The 27,892-nt window shown below is 41.5% G+C and overlaps 1 protein-coding gene across 1 annotated transcript; it reads right to left on the bottom strand.

Moving 5' to 3' along the window:
* Positions 1–1,728: 1,728 nt before the first annotated feature.
* LOC143284682 (uncharacterized) lies at positions 1,729–26,083 on the bottom strand. The gene is made up of 8 exons (XM_076591613.1): positions 25,946–26,083; positions 23,676–23,824; positions 23,221–23,441; positions 21,512–21,714; positions 20,580–20,723; positions 19,274–19,414; positions 18,208–18,351; positions 1,729–17,537 (listed from the first exon to the last, which is right to left on the bottom strand). Exons 1-8 carry the CDS (start codon positions 26,048–26,050, stop codon positions 3,585–3,587), a joined length of 15,060 nt encoding a protein of 5,019 aa, XP_076447728.1. The 5' UTR covers positions 26,051–26,083; the 3' UTR covers positions 1,729–3,584.
* Positions 26,084–27,892: the final 1,809 nt, after the last annotated feature.

Raw genomic sequence — 27,892 nt, 5'->3', positions numbered from 1 at the left:
GCTTTCTTCGTCATGTTGATGGAAAAATAATACTTTCTCACTCATAAAATCTGTCCATCTAAGTAGTATGGAAGCTGTAGAATTTCTACCACTGGTATTCAAAATGAAAGAACTTTGTTAAACCTTACCAGAGATCCTCCCTTTTCCAACAAATGAGGCACTGTTGGTAGTTGACTTGTTCTGTTCTTTGAACATTCAAAACCAGACTAAAACTAAAAGAAACAAAACTGGCTAAATCTGTGCCCAGTATGTTATCTGGGAAACAGAATAAATTTGCAGTGTTGTGTGTGTGTCTTAACTTAACCAGCCACTCTGTGGGTCTGTGATATGGATCACACACAACTCTGACCCCACAGTCTATCCGCAAACAAGTGAAATGCAAGAGATTTTCTTGATTTAAACTATGGATGTTCTGCATGGCTCATCATTTGAAAAGTAACAATGCCCAATCAATCACAGTCGAATTGCACCATCACTGTTTGTCCTTTGGGCCCTACAGACAGACCTTATCCCAGATGTGCAATTCTAACAATCACTTGACTTATCATTCTGGACACAGCTCTCAGCACCATTACTGTATCACCTACTGTCCACTGTTCTGATGCTTGACAGCAACACTCACAATAAAGTAAAACCATAAATGCTTATCACTTTTGTTTGCAGCAAATAAAAAATGAAGTGAACAGTCCTCCGCAACTTAGGCTGGCAGCTGAAGGAGCCAGATCACCAGCAATGAATTACAACAAACCTTAAATCTTTTAAACTGAGACATGTTAACAGTTCAAGCATCCAATCAGATGCATGCGAAGAGCTGTTCTTCATTCTATCAAGTGTCCTCAATGGCCAGCCCTTCAATCTCTGAGCCTCAGTCCTTGCTCACTTCACACACTAAAACCGTAAAAGATTGCCACCACAAACAGATGAGTATTGTCTGTGTTATACTCAGTCTTGTACACCCATCTTCATTACTGATAAAAATACAAATTATTCATGCATGAGCAAAATGTTTCGATGTCTAAAACTCTTTAAAATACAAAGGGTACTTATTAAGTGAGTGACACTTGCAATCATACACATTAAAAGATGATCAATTGATCCACACTCCTCTCGTGCACTGAGATATTTTAAAAAATCAATTCACACACACACACACACATACACACACATGCACACTGGAAATTCAAGCAAAGTCCAAGAAATGAAACAAATGCCCTCATTTTTCTCAGGCAGCAAACCACCAAAAATCTCTTAAAAATGAAGATTTCATTTACATTACACTCTGTGTGTGTGTGTGTGTGTGTGTGTGTGTGTGTGTGTGATGGTTACAATCTGTGTGATAGAAATACTGTGTTGTCACTTTTTTGTACGAATAAAATGCTTTTATACATTTGGTAAACTAACACAGTGACAGTCAAGAAAATTGTGCCTTTGGTCAGACCTGATCTCGTCATAGAGCGCATCAGATAAACAGACCACAAGCTGCTGGTCAGATTGCCAGTGAACTAGTATCATGGGCTGAATCAAACGCCTTATCACTCTGCTGACTGCACAGTAATCTGAACAATGTACACTAATCTAATAACTGACAACTGCCTTGGTTTCATTGGCAAGAGCTTTTCAACACTATACCTCCTCAGCAGCAATATATATATATATATATATATATAATATATATATATATATATATATATATATATATATATATATTGCAATCAATAATTGCAATCCTCCACTAGCCTACTAAAAATCATGCTAATTTGTTCTCATTTCTCTCTCTCTCTCCCTCTCTGTGCACCGGTCTTTAAATCTCTGCACACCCCCTTTTTTCTTTTTCTTTTACATTAATCTTTTACATTTCATTGATTCTAATGTTTACTTTTGAAATTATACAATCTCTTGTAAAATCTTAATAAAAATGTTTTAAAATATCTAGAAATTAAAAAGTCTCTGGAACTTAAGACCATCGGCCCAGGTATGGTTTCCCCAAAGAATTTCAAGGACAATGTCCAACCCTCTCACCAGTCAATAGTAGTATAAAAGGAGGCTGACACCTGCCTCTCACCAGTCATAGTAGTATAAAAGGAGGCTGACACCTGCCTATCACTAAAACTGTCTCCTCTTCCTTCCCCACACCCCCTTCTTCTTCTTTCCTGTGTGTAGACATATTTCAATGTCTAAACTAGTAAAAGATGAGGGCAATAGCCAAGTGGTTAAAGTGTTGGACTTTCAATCTGAGGGTCCCGGGTTCGAATCTCGGTAACGGTGCCTGGTGGGAAAAGTGTGGAGATTTTTTCCTATCTCCCAGGTCAACATATGTGCAGACCTGCTTGTGCCTGAACCCCGTGTGTATACGCAAAAAGAAGATCAAATACGCACGTTAAAGATCCCGTAACCCATGTCAGTGTTCGGAGGGTTATGGAAACAAGAACATACCCAGCATGTACCCCCGAAAACGGAGTGTGGATGCCTACATGGCAGGGGTAAAAACGGTCACGCACATAAAAGCCCACTCGTGCAGATACAAGTGAATGTGGGAGTTGCAGTCCACGAACAAAAGATGGAGAATGTCTAAAAAAATTATATAAAAAAAAGTTCCAAAGTAGTGAACTGTAGGAAGTACTTAGTAAACTATTTGTAGACTTTCTAATACTTTTCCCTTCAGTTCCACATCATTAAGTCATCTCTCACCTCCCTCTTTTTGGTTTCTCAATACTTAAGTGTTCATTTTAGCACAACCTCAATGGCTGTAAATTCTACAGCCAGGAACGTACCAATTCCATACATTTGCTGCTCTTCGAAAAGTTACTTGGTCAAGGTTATCATCTGAAAATAATATATTGATTGATCACTAATAAACTGAAGAGACAACAGGTATATTCTGATAATGTACAGACAGAAACAGAGTGTGGTGAACATAGACACTGATCAACTATTTTTGACACCAGTCACGGACATCACAGATACCCGTCTGTCTTTTTTCTTTCTGAATGATCCAGAGATCTTGATATCAAGACAGTTTTAATCACTAACAGCTGCCCAACTATATAACTTGATATAAAATCTCTCATTTGGAAAAATAATATCAACATAATCATTCAAAAACTGAATGGGATAGGAGAAGGAAAAGAAATCTGTTCTTTGTCTAAAAACCAGGACAGCTGGTATCATCAATCAAGTATAATCATATGTTATTTCATGTTTTCATCGTGTTATGGACTGTCAAAATGGCTTTACAATCACATTCACATCAGATTTGCAGTCACAACACCAGATACATATCTTTTGACCACATAAACACACACATATTACATATATACAACATACATGTGTATGTGTACATGTATATACACACACAAACAAGCAAAGTTCATGAAAATGGCAACCATAAATCCTCATGTTTTCACATGCATGCACATTTTTTGTGAGCTAATCTCTCTCTCACTGTGTGTGTGTGTGTGTGTGTGTGTGTGTGTGTGTGTGTGTGTGTGAGCATTCACAAGCACGCATGTGTGTGTGTGTGTGTGCAAGTCTTCAAGATATACACACATATGCATGAAAATAAAGAGAAAAAAGTAGGGTCAACATCACTTTGTCTGCGCCTTTCCTCTAGCTCGTTTAAAACTAAATGGAAAATCATGATCTGTACTGGTCTTCTTCTTCTTCTCAGAGGGTGTAATGTGTCTATTGATCTGCCACTTTTGATCACAGCTGACTCTGGCTGTGGAGGGTGTGAAGTCATCAGCATTCACGCGAGTGTGCACTGTGCGTGGAGCCTGCTCCACCTCCCGTGACCGCATCCTCTGTGCCTCAGCAGCTATATCAGTGGTCAAAGGCTCCACACGAATAAGCTCATACTGGCGTGTTTCGTTCACAACAAGGCGAGGCTTTTTAGGAGGCTGGTGAACAACAGTGCGCCAGCTGGATGGCTGCTGTCTCCGTCTCACCATTGCTGTCAAGTACTGCTGGCTGGAATGGGGCTGATTCTGCTTTAGGCTGGCTGATTCACCACTGCTGTGTCCTGAGGAGTCCACAAATTTGGCCCGAGCAGTGGACACAAGCGGTGGCGTTCTAGCAACACTGACAGTAGTTTTGCATGCAATAGACTTCTTGGAAGAATCATCCCCTCCATGGATCAAGGCAGTATCAACAACACTGGCATCCTTGGATTTACTGGAAAGCCTGTTGCGCAGGTATCTGACACAGTCCTTTAGGTCAGGTTCTCCCGGGTCCACTAAAAGGTCACTGCCAGGACTCTCATTTTTGACAAGAATTTTGTCTTGGCTGCGACACCTTCTTGAATGTGATCTTGAAGACTCAGTGCAGTCATTCAAAGGGGACGTTTGTCTGACAGATGTCTTGGATCTGGAAGGGTTGTGGGCCCTACCCTGAAAGTCAACATTGCCTAAAGCTACATCTTTACTGCAAGGCAATCTTGTACTTTTGACAGAGTCATCATATTGCTGCTGCTGTGCTTCATTCTTAATCCTGTTTTTTATATTGCTCTCACTTCTCTTTTCTCCTGATTCTTCCTGAATGACATCTTTTTCCGCACTCTGCTTATTTCGTTTGCACTTCTTGCCTGCCTGGAAATCTCTGTTGCAACATACTTTTCCTCCATCAGTCTTAGAATGACCTGCAGCAGACACATTTTGTTTGAGACTCTTATTTCTTGATGTAGCTGATGGGCTGAAAGATTCTGAGTGTAGGAAAGATCTAGAAGCATTCTTCCAAGACCTTGCACCACAGGAGCCTTCATCTTTGGACTTGGTGTTGTGTCTGCTGTCAGTCACCTGTTCATTAGCTCCTGAGGACACTAGCTCTGCAAGACTCTGTGACTCGGCACCACTGTATTCAATGTCACAGCTGCGAGACTTTCTCAAAGGCCTTTCTTTTCTGGACAACATGCCTTCTCTACCACCTGAAGAACCATGCCTCAGTGTCGATACAACTTTTTCACATGATCCAGACCGGACTGTTTCTCTGTGTCGCGGTACAAGCCTGCCTTGTCTTGAAGTTGTCAGAGTCTTTACTTTAATACACTTTTCTGCACCTTCTTTTTTAATCTGGATTCCTGGTGAGCCAAATTTGCCTTTAGATGACCCATCACTGCCTTTCAAATTTTGTGACACTTCCTGACAAGTGCCAAGAGTGCCTACATTGTCACACTCTGGCTTCTGAGCACTGGAATCTGTGGCATTGATGTCTGTTTTACTGTTGGCTTCAGCATCAGCAACATCAGAATTCCTAGAGCAAGGTGTTAAGCTAACTTTCTTCCTGGTGTGTGGTGGTTGTGTATGATGAACCTGAGACATCCCTTTAGAAATGTCAGTCTCTGTGGCATTTCCACCAGAGTGGGGACTCTTGTACTTGTGGCTGCTTTCATGATCCCATGAAAATGGAGCCACACGAACTTGAGACCGGAAGGTTTTCAGAGATCTTTCATTGCGAAGTTGTTTTCTGCAGTCCTCTTCTCCTTCCACATCCCAAACAAATGGTTCTGGTTTGTGCACACGACGCAGAGGCTTCACACCCAACAGTGGCTTTTTGGGAGAGGCTGGGGATTCAATGGGTCTAATTTTCTCTGATTTTATTTCAACGTATGTGGTTTGAATTTTTCTTCTTTGGCTGGCTTTTTGCAACAAAGGTTTACAGATCACTTCATGAGATTCCTTCACTGAGCTTACAACTGCACCTTGCTCACTGTGATCATTGGAGGTGCATGTGTCTGTTTTACTCTTGGCAGTCACACTTGGTGTTATGATTGTGCCCTGGGGGTCAGGAATGATACACAACTCAGGAAGATCACCCTCAGGATCAGGGTCATCTGCTTCTTCTTTCAGCTCTGCGACCTTGGTACTTGGTGTTTCCATTCTGGAACAACTGCCTTTGGAATGCTTTTGTAAGAGTTCTGATTTGTCATATGTTACTGAAGCTGTTTTTGTGTGAGATACATCATGACTACACTGAATAAGTACAGAGCTTAACACTTCTGCTGCTGTGAAATCAGTTGCCATGGCAGAAGCTCTTTCCTCCACAAACATGCCCTCATTTTCAAGCTTGCCAAAGTATTCTGAGGTTGTGTTGTCAGATTTTCCACATACGCCTTCTGAAAGCACAGAATTACAGCTCTGTGCTTTTATGCATGGGGACTCTGAACTATCAATGTTCACTTCTGCTGATGCTGATGTACAGCCCAGGTCTGACTCTGTCAAAACAGAACTGTCCAGAACTGATGTTGACCCTTCCACATGTGTACAGTCACCAGAGCCTCTGGGTTCCAGAGAACCTTTCTGTGTTGGGGTCCATCCTTTCATGCTTAATTCTGTTTGTTTGTGATCCAGATCAGTGGAGTGTTGATCAAAGCTATCCTTGCAAGTAAAAGATAATCCTGACAGCTCCTGATCCTCACATCCTGGCTGATCTGATTCACACTGAATGGATGGACTGTTCACAAGGTTCTGATAACCACACACTGAGGTTCTGCAAAGCAAACTGGCTGCTGGACCACCAGAAACATTAGGACCAGAAGACTCTTGCAACTTTTCTTCACTAACTGATAAGCTGTTGGTAAGGCCTGGACATGTCTTCATGTGCTGCTGACAACCTATTTGACCGGAAAGATTATGGCCTAGAGAAGCACAAGCACCAATCTGAGACTGTTGTGAAGAGTCCAGGCTGTCTGAACACAGGTCACCAGGTGTGTCAGCAACACCTGACAGTTCTGCAGACTGAAAATCATCATTTTCCACATGACCCGTAACATCCAGACCCCCTAATAAATGGTGAACAGATCCAGGAACAGCATCAAGTGGCAGTTCAGCGGTCTTATTCTGTGCCCTCTTTTCATTTTCTCTTTGTGTTGGGTTGGTGGTTGTAAGTGGTGGTGGGGGTATAGCTGTTCGTGCTGTTTCCAGCAGGGAGCTTGAAGGACTGTCTGTCTCTATGATTTGGTCCTCCTTTGAGCTCGGATCCAGTACATTGGATGTCTTGGATGTATCAAGAAATGAGGACTCTGAAATTTTTCCTTCACAACTGGGTCTGACTTTCTGACACAATCCAACGGTGACATCACCTGCCTGTGTTTCATCAGGAAGGTCAATGAAGTTGACTTTGTCTTCACTGGTGTCCCAGTCATCACAGTCACTGTCATCATCAAATGTCACTGCTCTCTTCTGCCTGCTGTCTTCTTCAGCTGTGTCCTCACCTGCCCTTCTCATTCCTCTGCTCCCTTCTGCTGATGGCCTCTTTTTGCTCACACACTTCCCTTCGACAATGTCCTTATTCACCAGCACAGGCTGCTCAACGTTTGCATTATCTTGCTCTTGGTCTTGCTCCTGCTTTTCTTTCCCAGCACTCAAACTTTTCTCACCCTGGGATTCTTCAGAATCTGTTGACATTTGTGGCAAAGAAGACACATACACATTCTCTTGCTGAGGATTGGCAGATAAAGTGCTGTCTATACTTTTCATGTTATCTACCTCTGGGGATAATGAAGTTTCTGATGTTGGTTTCTCGTCAATTCTGGTCTGGTCACTTGGAAGTTCTTTCATCTCATGGTAATCTGCACCACTGAGCTTCTGATATCCATCAAAAGGTTCAAATTCCAAGATGTTCTCTTTAGTGAACCCCTCAGACTGATTGCTGTCTGAATTTTCAGTTCTCTTGTCATCATCAGCTGATTTCAGTGCTTTTTGATCAGCTTTGAACCAACTTCCAAACTGTCCATCTGCACAGGAAATGGACTGGTCTGAGGAAAGCTTTTCACGATTGTTCATCACATGGATGGTATTTGTACCTGGTGATTTTACCTGGGTTTCCTTCATTTCAGCATCTGAAGTCTTCATACGCTGTTCACAGACTTGACTGACACTTGTCTCATGTTGCAAACAGTCTTCAGCTTCACCTTTGTCTAATGTGCCAGGCACACTGTTTGACATATCCATGGAGTCTAACTCCATTGGATGTTCCTTTAATACATTCCCTGTCATTGTATCCTGTGCAGAGTTGCCAGAACTGAATTGGCTTGTCAACACGGACCCTGATGGGTCACAAGCATCACTTTCAGTCAAATCAGTATGTCCTGTATGCTGGTCTTCTGGGGCTGGACAAGAGTCCATTGTTTGAAAGCCTTCTGGTGGGACTGTTTCAGCTCTGCTGTCCATCTGACACTTCTCCACCCCCTCTGCTGGTTGTTTACACTCTGCCTCCTGACCCACAAACTGTGTGCTGCTGCTCTCTTCAGAACTCCAAGCAAATTTTGGTAATGCATGTCCACTCCCAAGCTCAAGACAGGCTGGCAGTGCTTCAACATGTGTATTTTGTGAAGTGATGTTTACACCAGATGTAGCAAACTGATGATCAAACTCTTCCTTTAATTCCTTTGGAACATCTTGTTTTGTTTTTTTCACCATCGTGTCTAAATCAATTTCTAGAGTTTTGGAACTGTTTTCTAGTTCATCTTTTGTAGCATGTAATGTTTGTACAGGCAGAGTGCTTAACGCTGACAACTGAACTGAATCATGTGAACTAGCTTCAGTTGGTTTTCCCTCACTTGATTCCGCCAGCAATGCTGGATTAATCACACTGAACTCCTGACCCCCTGGTAGATTTTTATCAGTCCTTTTAATCCCTGAACACTGATCTGGCAAATCCTCTTGTGAAAAAACTTTCTTTTCTACTTGACCTTCAGCCATGTTTGGGGAATGATCAGTCCCTTGATCTGAGTGACTGTTTGGTTCCAGCAAAAAAACACTCTGCTCTGATGGACATTGCACTTTAAGTGGCTCTTCACAGCTATCACCAAGAATGTTCGGAGATCCATCTGTGCAATTTCTTCTGATTTCTGTTTCTTGCGAGCCCAACACTTCCAATTTTCTTTCTTGTAATGAAATTACCCCTGCTTCCTGAATACTGCTGCTACCTTGTGTTTTGTTTGTTTCCTGTAGTGTCCTGTTTGTTCTTGGTGCTGTCAAGGACTGAAGGGCTTCTTCTTGATGCTGAACAGGATGATGTTGCTGGGATTCACAGGTTGCATCCCCAGTCCGTTCATCATCAGTTTTCTTATCTTCACATGGAAGGCATGACACAAGCACTGAGCAGCCTGAGCCCTGGTTCAAGTCATGCTGCTCAGTCTCTGAACTGGCTGCAGCAGCTTTCAGATACTCAGGACTTATCTCCCTGCACTCATCTTGAGTGCCCCATAATGGAGATCCAGCTTCTTCACAGTCATAAGCAGCTATGTTTTTTCTGAAATTCTTCCTGGCCTGAGTCACTGGCTGGACTGAGTTTGTTCTGACAATGTAAACTTGTTCTTCTTCACAACTGCTTTCTTGAATTTTGTCTCTTTCAACTTGATGCCCCCTTGACGCATTTTCTTGACTAATTCCAAATTTCTTATCACCTTCAGAGATTTTCTTATCATTCGGATGCTCTTGTCCACATTGCAAAACACGGTATTTAGTTTGCACATCGTCAACTGCTCTTTCTGGGATTTCCTGCTCAGATGATTTGATGTTCATATTTTCAACAGAATCTCCTTCCTGAAATGAATCCTCCTTTTCCACTCTACCATTCATTTCAATGGTAAAATCTTCATGACCAACACTGGGAAGATTTTTGTCTTCTGTCTGTGCTTCAAACTCCTCACAAACAGTCATATCATCATCTGTGATGTCAACATCTGTTACAGTATCTACTGTGATGTCATCAGCTGTCACACTGCCTGATGTCATGTTACCTGGTGTCTTATTGTCTGCTGTGATGTCATGTGCAATCATGCTCTCCACTGTGATGTCATCCACTACTGCATGATTTGTTGTGTTGTCATCTGCTGTCATACTCTCGACTGTGATGTCATCTGCTGTCACACTCTCTACTGTGATGTCATCTGCTGTCGCACTGCCTGCTGTGATGTCAACCACTACTGCATTATCTGTTGTGTTGTGATCTGCTGTCATACTCTTGACTGTAATGTCATCTGCTGCCACACTCTCTACCATGATGCCATCTGCAGTCACACTATCTACTGTGATGTCATCCACTGTTGTGATATCATCTGCTGTCACACTCTCTTCTGTGATGTCATCTACTGTCATACTGTCTGTTGTGATGTCATTTGCTGTCACACTCTCTACTGTAATGCAATCTGCTGTCACGCTCTCTTCTGTAGTGTCATCTGCTGTCATACTGTCTGCTGTGATGTCATCTGCTGTCACACTCTCTACTGTGATGCCATCTGCTGTCTCACTCTCTTCTGTGATATCATCTGCTGTCAGACTCTCTGATGTGATATCATGAACTACTGCATTATCTGATGTGATGTTATCTGTTGTCACTCTTGCTACTGTGAGGTCATCTGCTGTCATAGTGTCTGCTGCGATGTCATCTGCTGTCACACTGTCTGCTGTGTTGTCATCTGCTGTCACACTTTCTGGCGTGATGTCATCTGCTGTCACACTGTCTGCTGTGATGTCATCTGCTGTCACAGTGCTCACTATGATGTCATCTGCTGTCACATCCTCTGTGATGTCATCTGATGCCTTACTCTCTGCTGTGGTGCCATCTGCTGTCACAGTGCCCACTATGATGTCATTTGCTGTCACACACTCTGCTGTGATGTCATCCACTTTTGCACTGTCTGAGGTGATATCATCTACCCTTGTGTTTTTGTGTGTGACATGATCCATTGTAGCAGTGTCTATTGTAGTGTTATGTGCCATCAAATCCCCTGAAAGATGATTTGTGACGCACTCAACTGTTGTATTTGTTGTGATACCATCTGCTGCTGGATTATCAATTGTAATGTCATCCAAAATCATGCATTTGAAAGCTGACAGATTACCTTGTACACCAAGTCTGCTACCTGAAGTGCCTTCAGAAGAAGTACAAGCCCTCTTACTTTCATCCAAACATGCGGCTTTGCATTCTGTATTACCATGCACTTCATGTGCATTAGCAGTCAGTGACACTGGCTGGGATTCTTGAAAAGCCAAAGGTGTAGTGAACACGGTGACAGTTTCTACAGTGGGGCTACCACATGTAGCTGTCTGCACAGGAGGGGTGGGGTTCTCTTTGGCAACCTGAGATGCCACAGACCTGACAATGTCTGCAACATCTTTACCAGGAGACACCACTTTCAGCATAGGGAGCACAGGCAGGGTGGTTTCCACACATACCTTACTGGATGCTGGGATGGGACCAGAGGAAGGGGATTTTGGACGTGTAACCATGGGTATGCCATCCAAAGAAATGGTGTCCTCTGTGTCCCTGACGGGGGACAAAGCACTGCACGAAGCTACCACAGTGTCCGAGTCACTCACTGTGTCTGAGTCACTGTCTTCCTCAGGACCACTGGCCTCACACACACTAGGCTGTGACACAGACCCAATCTCTGGACAGATCACATTCCTTGACTGAACCCGGTTTTTCTGTTCCTGACTGCATTTAGCTGAACTGATCAAGGTTGCAACATTCACCTTTGGACCCAGGTTCACAATGCACTCTTTGACACTGATCACAGTTTCCTCTGAAACATTCCATTGTTTTTGAGTCTGCTTTTGTTGCACTTCTTCTGGCTTCACTCGATGGCCCAGATTCACTTTGCAATGCTGTGTCAGCTGCTTTTCAAACTCTCCATAGAAATACACATTTTCATAGTCATTGTTATTAACTTTAGATACTCCAGAAGATATAGCTTTTGAAATCATGCTGCTGTCAGAAATACTGGCTGATTCCAGAGTTGATTTTACAACAGAGAATGATTTCTGAGTTGTCTGGTGTGTGGAAGTACTCTGGATCATGTGTTCTTCACAGCTGCTGCGCCTCCATTGAGATGTGTTAGATGTTGAGCTCTCCAGACTATCATGTAAGTAGGAGTAGCGTCGTTTCGTCTGGTGAATAGGCAAAGGTGCTTCAGGAGACCTGTTACTTACAAAATTTAAGAATGAGTCAATGAATGATGGCTTTTTGGGGACCATAGGGAAATGGGAACGGGTCTTTTGGCTGGAAGGAGGGAGGACGCCTTCCTGTGGGGACTTCCCTGAACCATATCTACCCAAAGTATCTGCCTCAGAACTACCCATACTTGCCTTTTCTCCAATCTTTGATTGATATAATGTGGATGAAGGAACCGTTGTATCAGGATCCTTACATTTCACGGAAAAGGCATCATCTTCATCTTTTTCATCACTGCTCTCCTCCGAGTTCTCTTCATCCTCCTCTGAATCAACGAAATCCACCACAGACTCGCTCACTCTGGTCCGTTTTGGTTTGTTGGAAGCAATGCTGGTTTCTTCACAAGAACTCTTTCGTTTGTTTCTCTCCTTGAGAGGTTCAACAAAACTGGTGATACCAAGAGAGCTGATGAAAATTTTGTTGAGAGCCTGCTTCTGAGCAGCTCTTCCCGAACTTCTCCTGTCACTGGTAGGGGACAATGCAGTCTTCACTTTGACTGATGTGTCCTTCAGTGTCACTGCACATGCTCTCCCTTCCATTTCATTTCTCTCTTCAGAGGTATTTCCTGGACTATTCTGTCTGCTGAGTTTCTTTGGTAGCCCTGCGGATCCTTCCAGATTCATGTCAGTAAGGATGGATCTCAACTCTGATGACGCTAGTTCTGAAGAGTTCTCCTCCTCTAACCTTTGGATTATGGCCTGTGAATGAGCACCAACATGCGATATATACTGACTGTATGGAGAAAATTTCAGTTGACACAAATGGCACATATAGCATGAGTGATCACCTTCAGTCTTCAGTGTGTACAGTTTCAGATGTGTGCTGGCTATGTGCTGAACAAGATTAATATGTTGAGTGAAGGACCGTTTGCAAATGGTACAATATTTGCTTTCTTGGTTTTGAGGTTGGTTTGCCACAATGACTGGTTTGCATCCCTGTCTGTTTTCCTTGCTGATCACTTTCACAATAACATCTTTTTTCACTGTAGGTGAACTATGCTGGATCTTGAAAAATTTGCCACTCTGACTGTCTTTGCTATTCTCCACAACCAGTTGTTCATCAGTTTCTGCATAGATTATTTCACTGTCTGCATTTTCCACTATTTTGTAAGCATCGGTATTTGAATTTATTGGCAAGTTAATTTTTTCAAGTAATACTACTGACTGTTTTACAAGTGATGCTTCTGATCCGTTTTTACCACCATGTTTTGCAGGAAATTTGTCCTTGATAATGTCAGAAGACCTCACCACAGATGACACTGGCCACACTTTGACTGACCTCTCTGCTACAGGTGCCTTAACATTCACAGACTGCTTACTCCACTGGCCTGAACTTGCAGCATCAGAATTGTCCTCTGTTCTTGAGCAGTCATCACCTGTGTTAGTCTTCTTTTCTCTGGATCCAGGACCTGATCTGACTGGCGGCGAGTTTTTGGTGATGCATTCCTGCCAATGTTCATTCAAACTCTGCATAGAACACAGAGTCTGTCCACAGTTGAAGCACTTAAAAAAGGTACGACCACAAGAACCACTCAACTCCTGGTACTGAGGATCAGGGGCAGCACTTTTCACTAATTCCTTTTTCCCCACACTGCTGCTAGCACTTTCTGATGTTTCTGTCTTCACAGGCTCAGTCAGAGAGCTGGACTGTCCTACTGCTCCACCATCACCTGACATCTGGAAACTGCCTTTAATGTTTGTTTCAACATGTCTGAGGTCACAGGTCCTTTCAGGCTGCAGTTCACTCTCAGTAACATCTGCCTCCACAGACATAGACAAGGTATCAACCATCACCGCGGTGGCAACTTTTTCAGCAACTGAATGAACCTGGGAATCAGAGGAAGCAAAAGGCATTCCATGACTTCCAACAGCAGCAGCTGACACTGTTGTTACAGGCTGTGAAGATGCTGCTGTTGTTACACACTCTGAAGATGTGGGCACCATAACAGTTTCTACTGAGCTTGTATTTGCAGAAGAATCCACATTCCTTGTTTCAGTGTTCATACAGTCTGTCCTGACGCCTTCATCAGACCCTGGAAAGTGTGTGACAGATGATAGTGGTGGTGCTTCCTCTGATTTTAATTTCTTTGCAATGGAACAAGTGTTTGTAGAGATTATGTGCATCGACGAAGCAGGCTCCTCATCCACTGAGGGCCGCTTTCTGGATGTCTTCTTTTTAGCATTGGCCAGTCTAGCTGCCTGAGCCTCAGCTTCTTGCTGAAGCTTTTCCCTGTTCTCACCCAAACATTTGTCTAGTAATTCCTTGACTTTTGCTTCAGTGGCCTGCTCTGATTCTAGACTCACTACCCTAGGTCTGGCTTTTGACTTTGGTTTGGCTTTTATTTTAAAGCCTTTGCTGCATACAAGTTTATGTTCACGAATACCAGCCTCACTAATGCACAGTTCAAAGCACTTCATACACTGAAAGACAGTGCTGGTCTCAACACCAACTTCACTGGTATTGGATCTGCTCACAACTACAGAGTTACCTGCACTTAAGCCTGGTCTGCAGATTTGCTTGACATGATATCGCAGGGCATCCAGTGTCATGAAAGCCCTGGCACAGATGATACAGCGGTATGTTGCAATTGACTGGTTACCAGATGTTGCCCTTTCTATAACACCACCTCCTTCAGGAAGAATGCTGGTAGGGATAGCTTCTGATGTGACTGTCCCCAACTCATTTCTACTGACAAGCTGGACTCTGGATGATCCTGCTCTGGGATAGCTTTTCAAAGGACCAACACCTCCATGACTGCTGGAAGAAGCAGTCTCAGGATTCACCAATGAAGCTGATAAAGCCTGTGTGGGTGCAAACACTTTAGAACTGTCACCACAAGAACCATGTCCACCTGACTTCACAGGGAAACACACAGCAGATGAAGTTGTAGTTGCAGACACCACAGGATAGTTGTGCACAGCTGGTATCAGCCTGTTTCCACTGGCAGCCTTACTGGGATGAAGAATATTTTGTTGACTTGGACAAGAAGAGCCTAATGGCATAAAGGAGGAGCTTGTCGCAACAGATAAAGGTTGACTGGGAACAAAGGATGAAGTGGTCAGCAGTGAGACACTGGATGTACAAGTTCTTACTTGAGCAGTGGGAACTGATGTATGAACAAGCATGGATGTATTAGAATCTGCGGTGTGTTGAAGCACAGTCTGAGAAGACTGAAGGGACATAGGCACACTGACTGCAGACTGTACCAGATGAGAAGACTGGTGGACAAGAGGTCTGGCCAAGGAGGCTGGTACATTCAACACTGGGCCATGAGTACACTTGGTTCCTCCTAAAGGGGCTAGGAGTGTTGGAAGAGACAGTGGATTGGAGGTTTTTGAATCCTTTCCTGTCATTCCAGAGCCCACATGACTCTCTTTCTTCTCCACTTTGATGGTCATTGCTTGTTTCAGGAGCTGCACCATCCTTTCGTTGTCTGTGGTGAGCCATTCCTTGTTTTTCTTGGGCTCCATGTTCTCCCCTGAAGTTGGTTTCTGTTCATTGGCTTGTCTCTGTGAGTTTCTCTGGACTGTAGAGTGGGGACCAAAGGCAACAGTAGATGTTCGTGCTGAAGATATGGGCACTGAAATATGCAGTGAAGATGGATTTGGCACAAAGATAGAGGAAAAGGAAGGCAAAGGCTGTCCACAGAAGTTGGATTTTTGAACAGGATGATTTGAGAATGGCATTCTAGCAATGGGGGCAGTGTTCTGCTGGAAACCTGTTGTCTCTAATGGAATGGATATATGCCCAGTGCTGATGGGGATCTGTCTGGGTACACATGGTGTGGAGACAACAGAAGCTATGTTGTCTGTTGGCTGACCATCAGAAGAGAGGGAAGCTGACAAATCTGACTGTGTGACTGACCCTGTCACCATCATCTGGCTACTTCCATGAGAAGGACCACTAAGAGCCTGTAATGTGTCTGAAATAGTGTCCACAGAAATTTCAGGCAATTTGTCTGGGAGTGTGATGGACAGAGTACTGTTCTGCTGTTCCCCTGTAAACAACAGATTGTTGATAGAGTAGTGGCGTTTACCTACACTTCCACTGCTGGTCAAAGGTAACTGACCACTGACAACAGCTGTCCTCTCACAACCAACAGTTTGTTGTGGCATTCTGTGAACAAACTTGGGCAATATATTTGGTCTGCATGGGGGCTTGACGCTGCTTATACCAGTAGGGGTAGATGGGAGGCGCACGACCTGGGGTATCTTCTGCAATGATATCACATTCCCTCCAGACATGTGGGCTGACATCTTTGTGCTGGTAAAAACCTGAGTTCTGGTAGATGAAGCTTGCAGGGGTTGTTTAAAAGTCATAATGTTGACAGAAGTCACCTTGGTTTCACTTGAGCCACACAAATGCGCAGCTGATAAAGAAGGCACAACATTTCTGATCTGCTGTCCTCTCTGCAGCATAGAACACTGAGTATGTGCAGCAACCTTGGCTTGCTGCTGCTGGGGATGATGCTGAATAGAACGTTGCTGAGAGACAGACTCTTGGCTTTGTGTTATACCTCCCGCCATTTTGGTCTGACCTGTCACTGGCAGACAGGTCAACGTTTGCTGCAGAGACTGTGGGGGACTGCCAGACAGATGCCTCTGTTTCACCAGTCCACAAGGGTGTGGCATAGCAGGGACACCAGACTGAGACTTTGGGTCTTGCTGCACAGCTGGTAGCTTAAACTCTGATTGTTGTTCTTGGGCCTTGAGCTGTATTTGTGTTGGCTGCTGCATCTGTTGCTGCAACCTTTGCTCAACACTGTCTGTTTTTGAGACCCCTGCCTGTTTGAACTGGCTGACAAGGTTCTGAAGAATTTGCACAGACCTGTCTGGATTTTTGGTCATGATGTGATTCAAGTGCACAGGTGACACCTGCTTTGAATGGATGAGGTCCAACAAGACTTGAACAGTGTCTGAGGGCAGCTGATTCAGCACTAACTGCTGGATGATCTGTGTTGATGGTGTGACAGGCTGGATGGCTGATGTCATTCTTCCTCCCAAGTTCTTGCCAGAACTGAGCAAAGAAACTGTGGTCGACGGAATGGCTACATTACTGACATTGGAGGACGCATCCACAGTCTTGCGCACAGATGCTGACTTCTGCTGTATGGGTACAGTCCTCACATTCACATCTGATGTCCCAACTCCTGATTCCCTGGACGACACCTTCTGTGGCAGAGGAACAGATCTGCGTTGTAACAGGGCAGACCTCACTGGCTCTCCCTTTTCCTTCATCAGGTATTGTTTGCACAGAGACAGCAGAGAAGCAAGATCACTGTCACAGCTGAGGTAAGATGGGCGCAACATGTTGCACAGGCGCTCTACTTCATACAATGTAGCCACATTGACATCCCGGTTTGTCTTGTCTTTCTCTCCGTTCTTCAGACACCCTCCCTGGTTAGCTGCACAGTTGCTGCAGCAGAGAGTCTTGGTGGACACCTCAGCATTGCTCTTTCTGTGGTATGCTTCACATACAGCCTGCAACGACTGCTCTGATGGCATCATGGTGAAGGAAGTCAGTGCACAACAGAAAGCGACCTTTGGAGACACATGAGACACGATGTGGGCCAGTTTGTCACACACCTGCCACAGAAATGAAAGGCACATGATCACCATGTAGAGAAAAAGCTGACTAAGACAGAAACAACAGCAAATTGTCTCTATCAGAACATCATCCTGCGGTCTTCATTATGACAGCAGTATCCTGGTCACCATTTACAATAGCTATAACAATATACTGTACATTTGAGTGTATGCTTTTTTTGTATCAGAATTATTTCCAGCACAACAGACATGTGAATACAGGTAAGACACAACATGTATGGAGGGATACAATGCGGCAAGGCAGACCAGTGTGTCAAAAATATTTTTTTCAACCCACGTATGTTCTTTTGGTATACTTGTAAGAATTAGAATGGTTTAAAATTCTATTCTGTTCTCTCTCAATGTTGAAGCTTCTGTGTCTATACTGCTTGGGATTTATGTTCTACATTAAAGAAATCATTTTATTTATTCATTTAGAGATTTTTACTGAAGTTGTGTGACTATAAGACTCAAAGAAAAAACAATTGTTACAGATCATAACCCCACTGAGTTCAAGTTTATCACATACAACCTAAAGAGAGCAGTAATACACAAACTCACATTGTTCACAGATGCAAGTAAAAAACACAAGCAAGTAAAAAAAAAGTTTTTTTTTAAATAAATAAAAAAATAAAAAGGAACCATCTGACACACCAAACAACAGTCTGACCTGAGCCATGTCTTTCTTTCTTGCTGTCAATTCTTCATTTGGTCCAGCTTTTGCAGACTCCTTGAGTTTTTCCCAGCAGCCTTTGTCCACATTTATGGCGAAAATACACAGGTCCAGATAAAACTGCAGGAAGATGTCCCCACACTGAAATGATATTCACAAAGTGTTCTGAATATTCCTGACTGTGCCTGTGTCAATGTGAATGGTCTACAAAGAGAAAGTTGCTTAGTCTAAATAGAAAACAATGTTTAAAATACAAACCAACACATACAAAGAGAGGCTAGAATAGTAGGAAGAGAATATTACAGAATAATGTAATTTACTAACATGTGCAAACTTAATAACATAATAGGGTGAAAGACAGAGAGAGTGACAAACACACACACATTCACATGATTAACAAATAGTAAAGAGTGGTAACTCTCTCCATTCACAAGGTACACAACTTCAAGTCAGTGCTGCTTATGCTACTGATTCAGCTAGCACACAGGTAAACAAAAGGTACATTGGAACAAACCCAGACACTTCCTCAAAAAAGGAAGCACCGGGCCTGTCCTTATACCGATCATTTGACATGTGCACACAGCAGCAAAGACAGAAGAAATATGCAAACACAAATTAGCTTTTATTCAAGACTGGCATAGCCTCTTTAATCTTGAACAAGCCACACAGAACACATGGATAATACAGAACAAACGCATGGGTTCCCTAACACCCAAGCAAACAATTCAACCTTTGTATGGATCACAGAAAATCTTTTATATCTCCCTCATGTGTTTTTGGTGACCCCTTCTTTTAATCAAAGTCTGGGTTTTTGAACTGGCAGGCCTGCCAATGACCATTTACTCTTCATCACTAGGGGCTGATGCCCTTTATGTTTTTCAAGGGATCATCAATTGTAGCTACATGCATATGTCACAATACACATCTTTACTGACCTACTGTCCTGTCGCTATCTATCAACACGGAAGTAATCAACTCTATACAAAATAGTAATATTGAAAAAAAAAAAGGAATAATCTTTTGTATCATGATGAAATTCTCTATCTGTAAACACTGTTCATACCTTCTCTCTTACAGCATCAATAATGAACAGGAGTTGTTCTGTGGAGCGTGACACCTTGGCAACAGCCCAGAGGTTGCTGATAAAATTATCCTGATCTTCATCTGCTTGGTACTGAAGTTTCACCCATAATCGCAGCAACTCCTGCACAACATACAATTCACTCATCAACGAAATATGCCATTTTTTCTCATTTGATGTTGCCTAGTTTCTTTGCTTGGTGATGCTGCTTGTGTACTCATTATGATAAAGCAAAACTCACTCTTTTGAAGATGACTTTCAAGTAACTTGATGTCAACGAAAAAGCAATCAGTGTGGTCGTGTTAGCAAGAATTTTTGTGACAGGTCCATGGGGTCTGAAGAAGAGTTTTGCTTGATTTTAATTTTCATAAGTAGTGCTTGTGATCTGACTGCATTCAATTCTCCAAGTTCTAGCAATATCGTTCTTATCCCAATTCATTTATGGAATCATGTGTGCTACGTCATGACAATACTAAGATTGTCATAATTTCTTTGTTCAAAAGAAGAAACTGTTTAACCAAATTATTGGAAGGCAATTCAAAAATTACTGTTGATTAATAACAAAATAAATACACATTTTGTGATTATTATTAAATATATAAATTGGTTTCAGTTGGAAAGATAAATCTCATGCCAGAATACCAGCTGCTGAAGCTGATTTAATAAATTTCTACAGTTTCTCCTCATGAATAAACTGCCTTTGGTAGCACTAAGCAGTCACTGGCATTTTCTTCAGATTATATGGGTACACGTAGTTTTTACCATTTTTTTTTACTTACTTACATTACTAAAATCTATCGTGTAACTAATTTCACAAGCATGATTTCTATTTTTTTTAAATACCACTCTGTACATGCTTCATGAATACATCATCACGACTTATCTACCTTGCCCAACAGACAATGCATCTCAAGAACTTTGCCAAATGAAGTTTTCACAATTTCTTTTTACATTTCTTTGTTTTTTCAACTACAAAAATAACTACACCCTTATTCTCAGTCACAAACAAATTTGCTGATGGATTATTTTTCAAAGCATTTCAAGATCTGGGCTGGGCTGCATAAGCGATGATAGCAGTATTTAGTTTGCTTTATTAGGAATAGCATAGTCTATGGAACAAGCATGTACTAAGTACTGCTATGATTCCTCAAGCAACCCAGCCCAGGCCTGAACTTCACTACTGGTGGCTCTCAAGGACCTAGAAAATGGTTCTCTGAGAAATCAAGGAGTTTTGAAAAGATAAGTGTACAAACAAACCCTGTCGTTATATATTGCCAAGAAAACTCACCACTTTGGAGTTGTCATCTGAAGGCTTGATCCAGTTTTGAATAAGAAAGGTCTGAGCAAGCATGGTGCACAGCTCTTTATGCTCCTCCTTTCCATGGAGACTGTTGATTAATCGTATGCTGTCCACCAGACCCATAGACTGGCACTAAAAAAAAAAGAAAAAGAAAATCAGTAAGAAACCCATGATTATTAAATCAATGTAAGCATTTCACAGCACAAAATTAACTTCACCACTAACTATAATTGTATAAATATTCTACAACACTCTTGCGAATATGATCACATGCATACATAACAAAAAGTCTGACCAGAGTATGAAGTCAAGCACCTGTCCCCTATTGCTCCCCTTTTCCTGCCCCCAATCCCCCTTTCAGCAAGTGGGTGTGAGGTACATGTGGATCAGTCCACACATTTTGACATCTCCTTCAGTCCTTGAAACTGAAAATGTACACATGAGGGATAAAATTTACACTGCTAAGGGAAAACACGAAACTATCACAAGAGCATATAGAAATGAGCAAACTGATCAAGGGAACTTCTGAAACATGTTGACTGGTTTTGTTTCTTAAAACTGTAAATGCTGATAGCAAACGCATGAAAACCTGTCACTCTGGTGCAGTTAGAAGCCTGTTTAAAGGATGTTCATCCCCTCATATCTTAAAAGTGAAAAGGGGAAACGTCCAGCAGGGCCCAACATTAACAGATGCCTGACAACCTTGGGCATGTAGATCAAGCTGGCTAGGTTATGCACTTTCAGAACCTGTTTGACCAAGCAAGTGGTTCTTTATAACAATATTTTTTTTATAGAATAGTATGCTTTTTTATTTCTAAATCATCAGTCTCACTCCTGATACTGATAAGCTTGACTCTAGCAGACGATGTTTCAAGTCGTGACTCTGATAGTAAAATTATGCCGAGCAGTTTCAAACCTACCTCTTCCTGCAGCCGATCGATGTAGCCCAAGCGATGGAGCAAAATAAACTGTAGTTTGTGAAGAGTAAAGTCAGCAGCAAGCGCAGGATGCTTCAGACACCAGGAGCACAGGTTCAAGGCAAACTCATCACAGTTCTCTTGATACATCAAATCCACTCGCAGCTTCAAAATTTCTGGGTCTTGAGCTCTGATGTAGGCAAGTCCTGCATGACAAAGAGCAAAGACAAAGTGTTCTTATTGTCCATAAAGATTACAACTGTGTGGATCCGGAGTAAAATAAAGATAGTAAAATAAATACTAGTCTATCAACTGGTACTTTTTTTTTTCTTTTTTTGTGAGGGGTGGAGGTGGGTTGGGATGTATTTTAAAGGGGTGGGAGTCAGTAGAAGCGGAAGTAATTGATAGAGCAGATGGGTGGGGGTAGAGGGTAAGAAGGTGCTGGCAGAGGAAAGGTGGTAAAGGGACAATAACTTTGAGCATCAATCTGTAAAAATTCATGAGAATTCATTAAAATGTTGACGGTTGAGCCATAAGGCCCAGAAAACCTTTCCAATTCACTTTCAACTTTATAACTGTTTCTATGAAAGGCCCCAGTGGTATCAACAACAAAATTCATGGTACTGCACTGATTCTAACTGGTCTAGTAATGTCAACTATAGCTTTAAATCTATAATATAATATGCTCTATATGTGGAAATGAATATATTTTGCATAGATGACTGAGTTGGTAAAGAAAACGGATGTTAGCTTTAACAATCGGATAAAGAATCAAGTTGAGTTACAAGCAAGTCTTACCCCCCCCCCCCCCCCCCCACCCCCCACAAAAAACCACAACAAAACCCACTGACACCACAATCTTACTAAAGCAGAATAAACATCAAGTCATACATAAAGAAATACTTCTCTCTCCAACAAACACTCTGATTATGACATTCCAATGCTTTGTTAAAAAAAAAGTGTTCTTTAAAAGTCATTAAGGTTTAAAAATCAATACGTTTTATAGATCACTGTGAAGATTAAAAATATGGAGTCATCAACAAAGCCAACCTTCAGAATTTCACAAAACTGTTTTTCTACTTTAAATTAATGCTTGTATACAATTCCCATTCCTTCTGAATATTCCAAGTCTTTGAAAAGTTTTAACAATGTACTATTATGACAACGATGGAAAAATGTTAGGAAATAATTAACGCTTTTTACCACAACATAAATATTCAACATTCTGCAACAATCCAATCAAATAAAGAGACTTTATGTGGACACACACGCAAAATTTATATCTCAAATATGTGACATACCTGTTATAAAAATGTCTGAAAGAATTGTTGCATTTATGTTTGTTTTTACTGGAAGTCTACATACCATGTAACAGACGACTAAAAAATTACTGCTTAAAAATTTTTTTTTGTCACGAGTACAAATCCCTTTTTGTACAATGGACCACATACAATTCATTTGATACTGGCACACCACAGGCTCAAATGGATACACAACATACATTTCCAGCTTGTCACTGTATTTGACATCATATTCATCTTCATACTCATTATATTTAAAGTTTCTCTTCCAGTTATTGAACATCTGCTTTCAAATAGAATACATTTTCACTCTTCCACCCAATGTTTCTAATTATTTGTCACTTTCCTCTGAAAAAAAAAAGAAAAAGAAAGAAAAAAATTACTGAAGAAAAACATCTAAAATAAACCCACCTTCCCCTTCTTCATTATCCTCTTCACTACCCATCACCATAGTAAGGGTCGGATCTGTCCAGGGCTCTGCCATGAGGGCATTCACCACATCCAAACGGGCAAAGCCCCGGGGCGCCATATACTGGTGGCATACTGCCAGAGCGTTTTCCAAATTCTGGCGACTCTGTTCACTTGGATCAAGCTGCTGCCACTTGATGTCCAAAACAACACGGGCACATTGTCTGCAACATTCAATTTGACAAGAATGATAAGGTATTTTTCATTTCACTAAAGTCAGCTGCTAAAATAGTTACTTATCATATATCTTTTTGGTGTAGAAAAACTCCAATTCTACTTTATACAATTAAATCACACAATCAAGTTAAACTAAGTAGTTGCAATGAAATATGTCCAAGAGGATTTTTATCCATAGCAATAAGCATACAAATGAAATGTGGAACAGAAGCAAAACTTACCTAAACAGCCTTTCAGCAAGTTCAGTCAGCAGTGGTCCATCAATCAGCTGTGGCAGCAAATCATTAACAGAGCTGATAACGATCCAGATGCCAACCACAAGATTATCAAACTCCTCATTTTCTGATCCTTTCACCACCTCATCCAGAACCTGCAATGATGATGTCATAATTGCACCTATTAAAAGTAAAATTAAAACCAGAAGTTGTAGATAAATATATGTTCCAGACACAGTATTTAATTTTCTGGATAAGTTCCTAGAAAATTACAACAACAACAACAATAACAATAATAATAATGAAGTGCTTTTCTACAGCTCTGTTCCCTCACAGAGCAGATCATGGTACTTCACAAATTAAATATAACAATGAAGAAACAACAATTCTCAAGAAAATTCAAATATCAAACAATCACTTATGGCGCTTCACACATTACATGTTACAAAAGAGAAGCAACAATCATAAGAAAAGAATCAACTGCAAAGAAACAGTCACCATCCTTGCATCATAAACAGCACAAACACACACACACGCACTTGCGAGCGCGCGCACACACACACAGAGCACCTCCACCCATATACGTACACACATAACACTTGGAAAAAGTACTACATCCCTCATGTAACAGCAAGTAAGACAAACTATTACTCAAATGCACCCCCCCCCCCCCAGCCCCTCTTCCCAAATAAAGCAGCAGAAAATTCTGTGGGACATGAACTTTTTGAAAACTCAGTGTTACCAGTGTACTTATGGCAGTCACAAGCACAAGAATCAATCACATCAGAGAGAGGTTAACCACATAAAGTAAAATCTTCAGAAGATGAAATGCAGTTACATTTGTTACAGATAATGTTATCTATGCAAGTACATGTACGTAAGTTGGGTAATGGAAACAAAAATATAATCTGAAAATGAAATATAACTGCTGAAATGATGCCGCACGTAAAAAGTACATTTACATGTATCTTAATTGAATATCAGATTTACTGAAAGGACCACACTCTTGCATAACATCAATGAAGAAAATGCATTGAAGAAATCTCTCAGATTCAGACTCTACAGATGTTCAGTTGCAACTGTTACTCATTTGATCTTTCTTGACATTGGGCAGCTTCTTTCCGCAGCATGCTCCACAATAGATGTTCTACATACATCAAAGACATCCTCAATCGAGGAGGCTGGCAAAATGGTAAAAAGCTAAATAGGCACTGTAATGTATGCCTTTGAGTTAATGTACCTAGTTTTGTTTCGTGGCTCGGTACAAGTACTGATGTTTTTTTCAATGTATATGTGTGTGTGTGTGTGTGTGTGTGTGTGTGTGTGTGTGTGTTTTAGACACTGACATTGTGAATGTGTGAGCCTGAGAGGGCAGCAAGGGGTGACAGTACAAGACAGTGAGAAACACAGATCAAGAATAGGATGTACCCACTTTCCACTGTGGGAAGGTAGTGCTTGGGAAGTGGTCTTTCCACACTGACCTTTGGTACATATCTGACAATGTCTGGCAAGTACAGAAAGGACTTAGCCTACCTGAAACAACAATCTACTTGCCCTCGGCAGTCAGGCTAACAATAATGCTGAGCCCTACATCCACTGTCAAGAATATCTCTGTAGCATGTTAGTTTCATGGGGGCCCTGGCTAGGTGGTAACCCGTTTTACTTTTGCGTCTGCGTTTTTGGACTTATATTCTAATTCTAAAATTCCATACAGCATCTCTCTCTCTCTCTTTTAAAGTCTCTGCGCACTCTGATATCGTTCGATGTCCACGGACTGAACCGTATCAGAATGGCAACCACATGTAAAAGCACTTCCGGTTTCATTTCATTTTCAAGGCCACGGGTGCGATCTACAAAATCAAATGATCAAACGGGGGAAAAGCAAATAAAATCACGACTTTTGTCACTATTCTACATGCTAATACTAAAACAAACAATGATAATGATGCTCTCGACCCAAACGTGCAGCTGCACGACACCGAAAATCAGTGAATGGTGAGCCGACAATGATCAGGCTCATGGGTGACGAAACAAAACAAAGCAAATCGAATAGAAAAAAAGCCAGAACAAAGCGTCTATTAAACCACAAGCTAAAACAAACTTAACTGACTATTCAGTCACGAACATAATATCAATATAACAATAAATCCCGAAGTTGACTGTCCATGAAGCATGTTTTCGTTCGGTGTGCGTGCAAGCAGGTTCGCCGAGAATGGCGAATCAGTTCAAAACGTAACACAGCATGTGTTCAATTATAAGATATCACATCGTCTTACCTTGCAAGTTCGCTGACAAAATGTTGCAGTAGCAAACGCTTTATCTGACTGCCTAAAATCATCTTGTGCAGCTTTAAGTTCTGCAAGAATGTTCACCAAATTCATGATTGACTGTCCTGGGTCTCACTCGGCCATCTCATTGCCCAAATTCTAAACATTGACTAGCCTACTAACGCCGCCTGGCCGGGGAGATGTGTCAAGGGAGTTAATTCTGTATCGTTATGTAGCTGTTCCTTCACTTTCGTGATTATTTCCGCACAAATACAATCAGATCTAACCTTGAATCATTATTATGATATAAAGTATCATTTTCACTTAGAACATTTAAAAGCAAAATGTCTCAGGTTTCACCTCACTGATTGCTATAAAAATAATTTTAAAAAAACACACGCACACCTGAAGCTGAGTCGTTCATTTTTTAGTACCGTAACCATTACAATAAAATCGGCAATGTTTCTCTTTCACTGAGTCGACAGCCTTCAGTGGAAACAATATTCGTTTGTTTTGTTTTGTTTTGTTTTGCTTTTTTTTTTATATATATATATATATATCAGCGGTTGTGTGTGTGTGTGTGTATGTGTGTCACGTGTGTGTGACTGATACATGTTGTCAAGTTACCATGGCCCCTCAGTGTTTCTGCCAATCCGGCAATTGAGAGGAAACTGACGACTCTCGGTCTAGTAGGCTATGCCATTAAGGGCAGATAACTCATGGCTAATTCGCGGAAATTAATCAGCCGGGTTTATAAGTTTCAGTTTAATTGATCTTGATTGTTCCGCAACTGAATGCCGACTGAGGATCATCCATCTGATTGCCACTGACTGACTGGCCCCGCCGGGCGGCATACCTGGAAGGCGAACCGGCTGCGAAGACTGAAAACCACACACACACACTGACTAGCACACACACACACACACTGACTAGCACACACACACACACACACACACACACACACACACACAACCGCTGATATCATTAGTGCTACGGAATCAAAAGACAAGCAAATTGCAAAAGTACCTACTTTTCCACCAGTCCCTGAATAGGAGCAGTGTAAAGCTACCTTTGACATGGATTATACAGATTTATCCAAGAACCAGTCACCATTTTTGTTAAAACCTGAAGTGCTCTCACATATGGAAAATCAATATTCAAATTATCTAAAAATATACACAGACGGATCTGTTCTAGAAGATGGTAATTCAGGAGCGGCTTTTGTAATTCCTTCATTTAGAATAGAAAAAATATACTATATTGGTAGACAATATTCCATTTTCACAGCTGAACTTCTAGCCATACCTAAGACCTTAAATTATATTTCAGACATTCCGAAAACTGTAAGTGAAATTTTATTATGTGTAGACTCAAAGTCAGTATTACAAGCTATAGAATCTCCAAATTCAAAGAAGCGAATTGAGATGACAATGGAAATAAAACATATTATTCACCAACTGACAAAACAGGGCATTAAAATAACTTTCTGTTGGGTACAAGTACCTTCGCACTGTGGAATATCTTCAAATGAGTGGGTAGACCAAGCAGCTAGAAGAGCAGCACGTAATTTCGAAGGCGCTACTACAACTTGACATCCAGTTAGATCTACATGAATGCATTAGCTGTATAGAAAATGTATCTAGAAATCGATTTAAGAAATTACTTATAGATTCAAATAATCATTATTACCAATGTTGTGTAAACACAAAGAATGCAGCTAATCCCAAACATTTTCTAAATTCAACACCAGCAGCACATTCAAGACAAATTACAAGTCTAATGTATAGACTTCGTTTAAATGCCTTTCGTACAAAATTTTCTAAAAATATAAAATGTATATGCGGTAAGCAAATAACTGTAAGCCATCTACTCATTCATTGTCAGAGCATAAGACAGTTACTTCCAAAAGATGTAGTTGATGACTTTTCTTCCAATATTTCATTAGCCACTGAAAAG

The sequence above is a fragment of the Babylonia areolata genome, chromosome 8 (genome assembly GCF_041734735.1).
Source record: "Babylonia areolata isolate BAREFJ2019XMU chromosome 8, ASM4173473v1, whole genome shotgun sequence".
Lineage (NCBI taxonomy): Eukaryota > Metazoa > Mollusca > Gastropoda > Neogastropoda > Buccinidae > Babylonia > Babylonia areolata.
The sequence above is the reverse complement of the archived record's forward strand: the minus strand, read 5'-3'. Positions and strand labels throughout refer to the sequence as shown.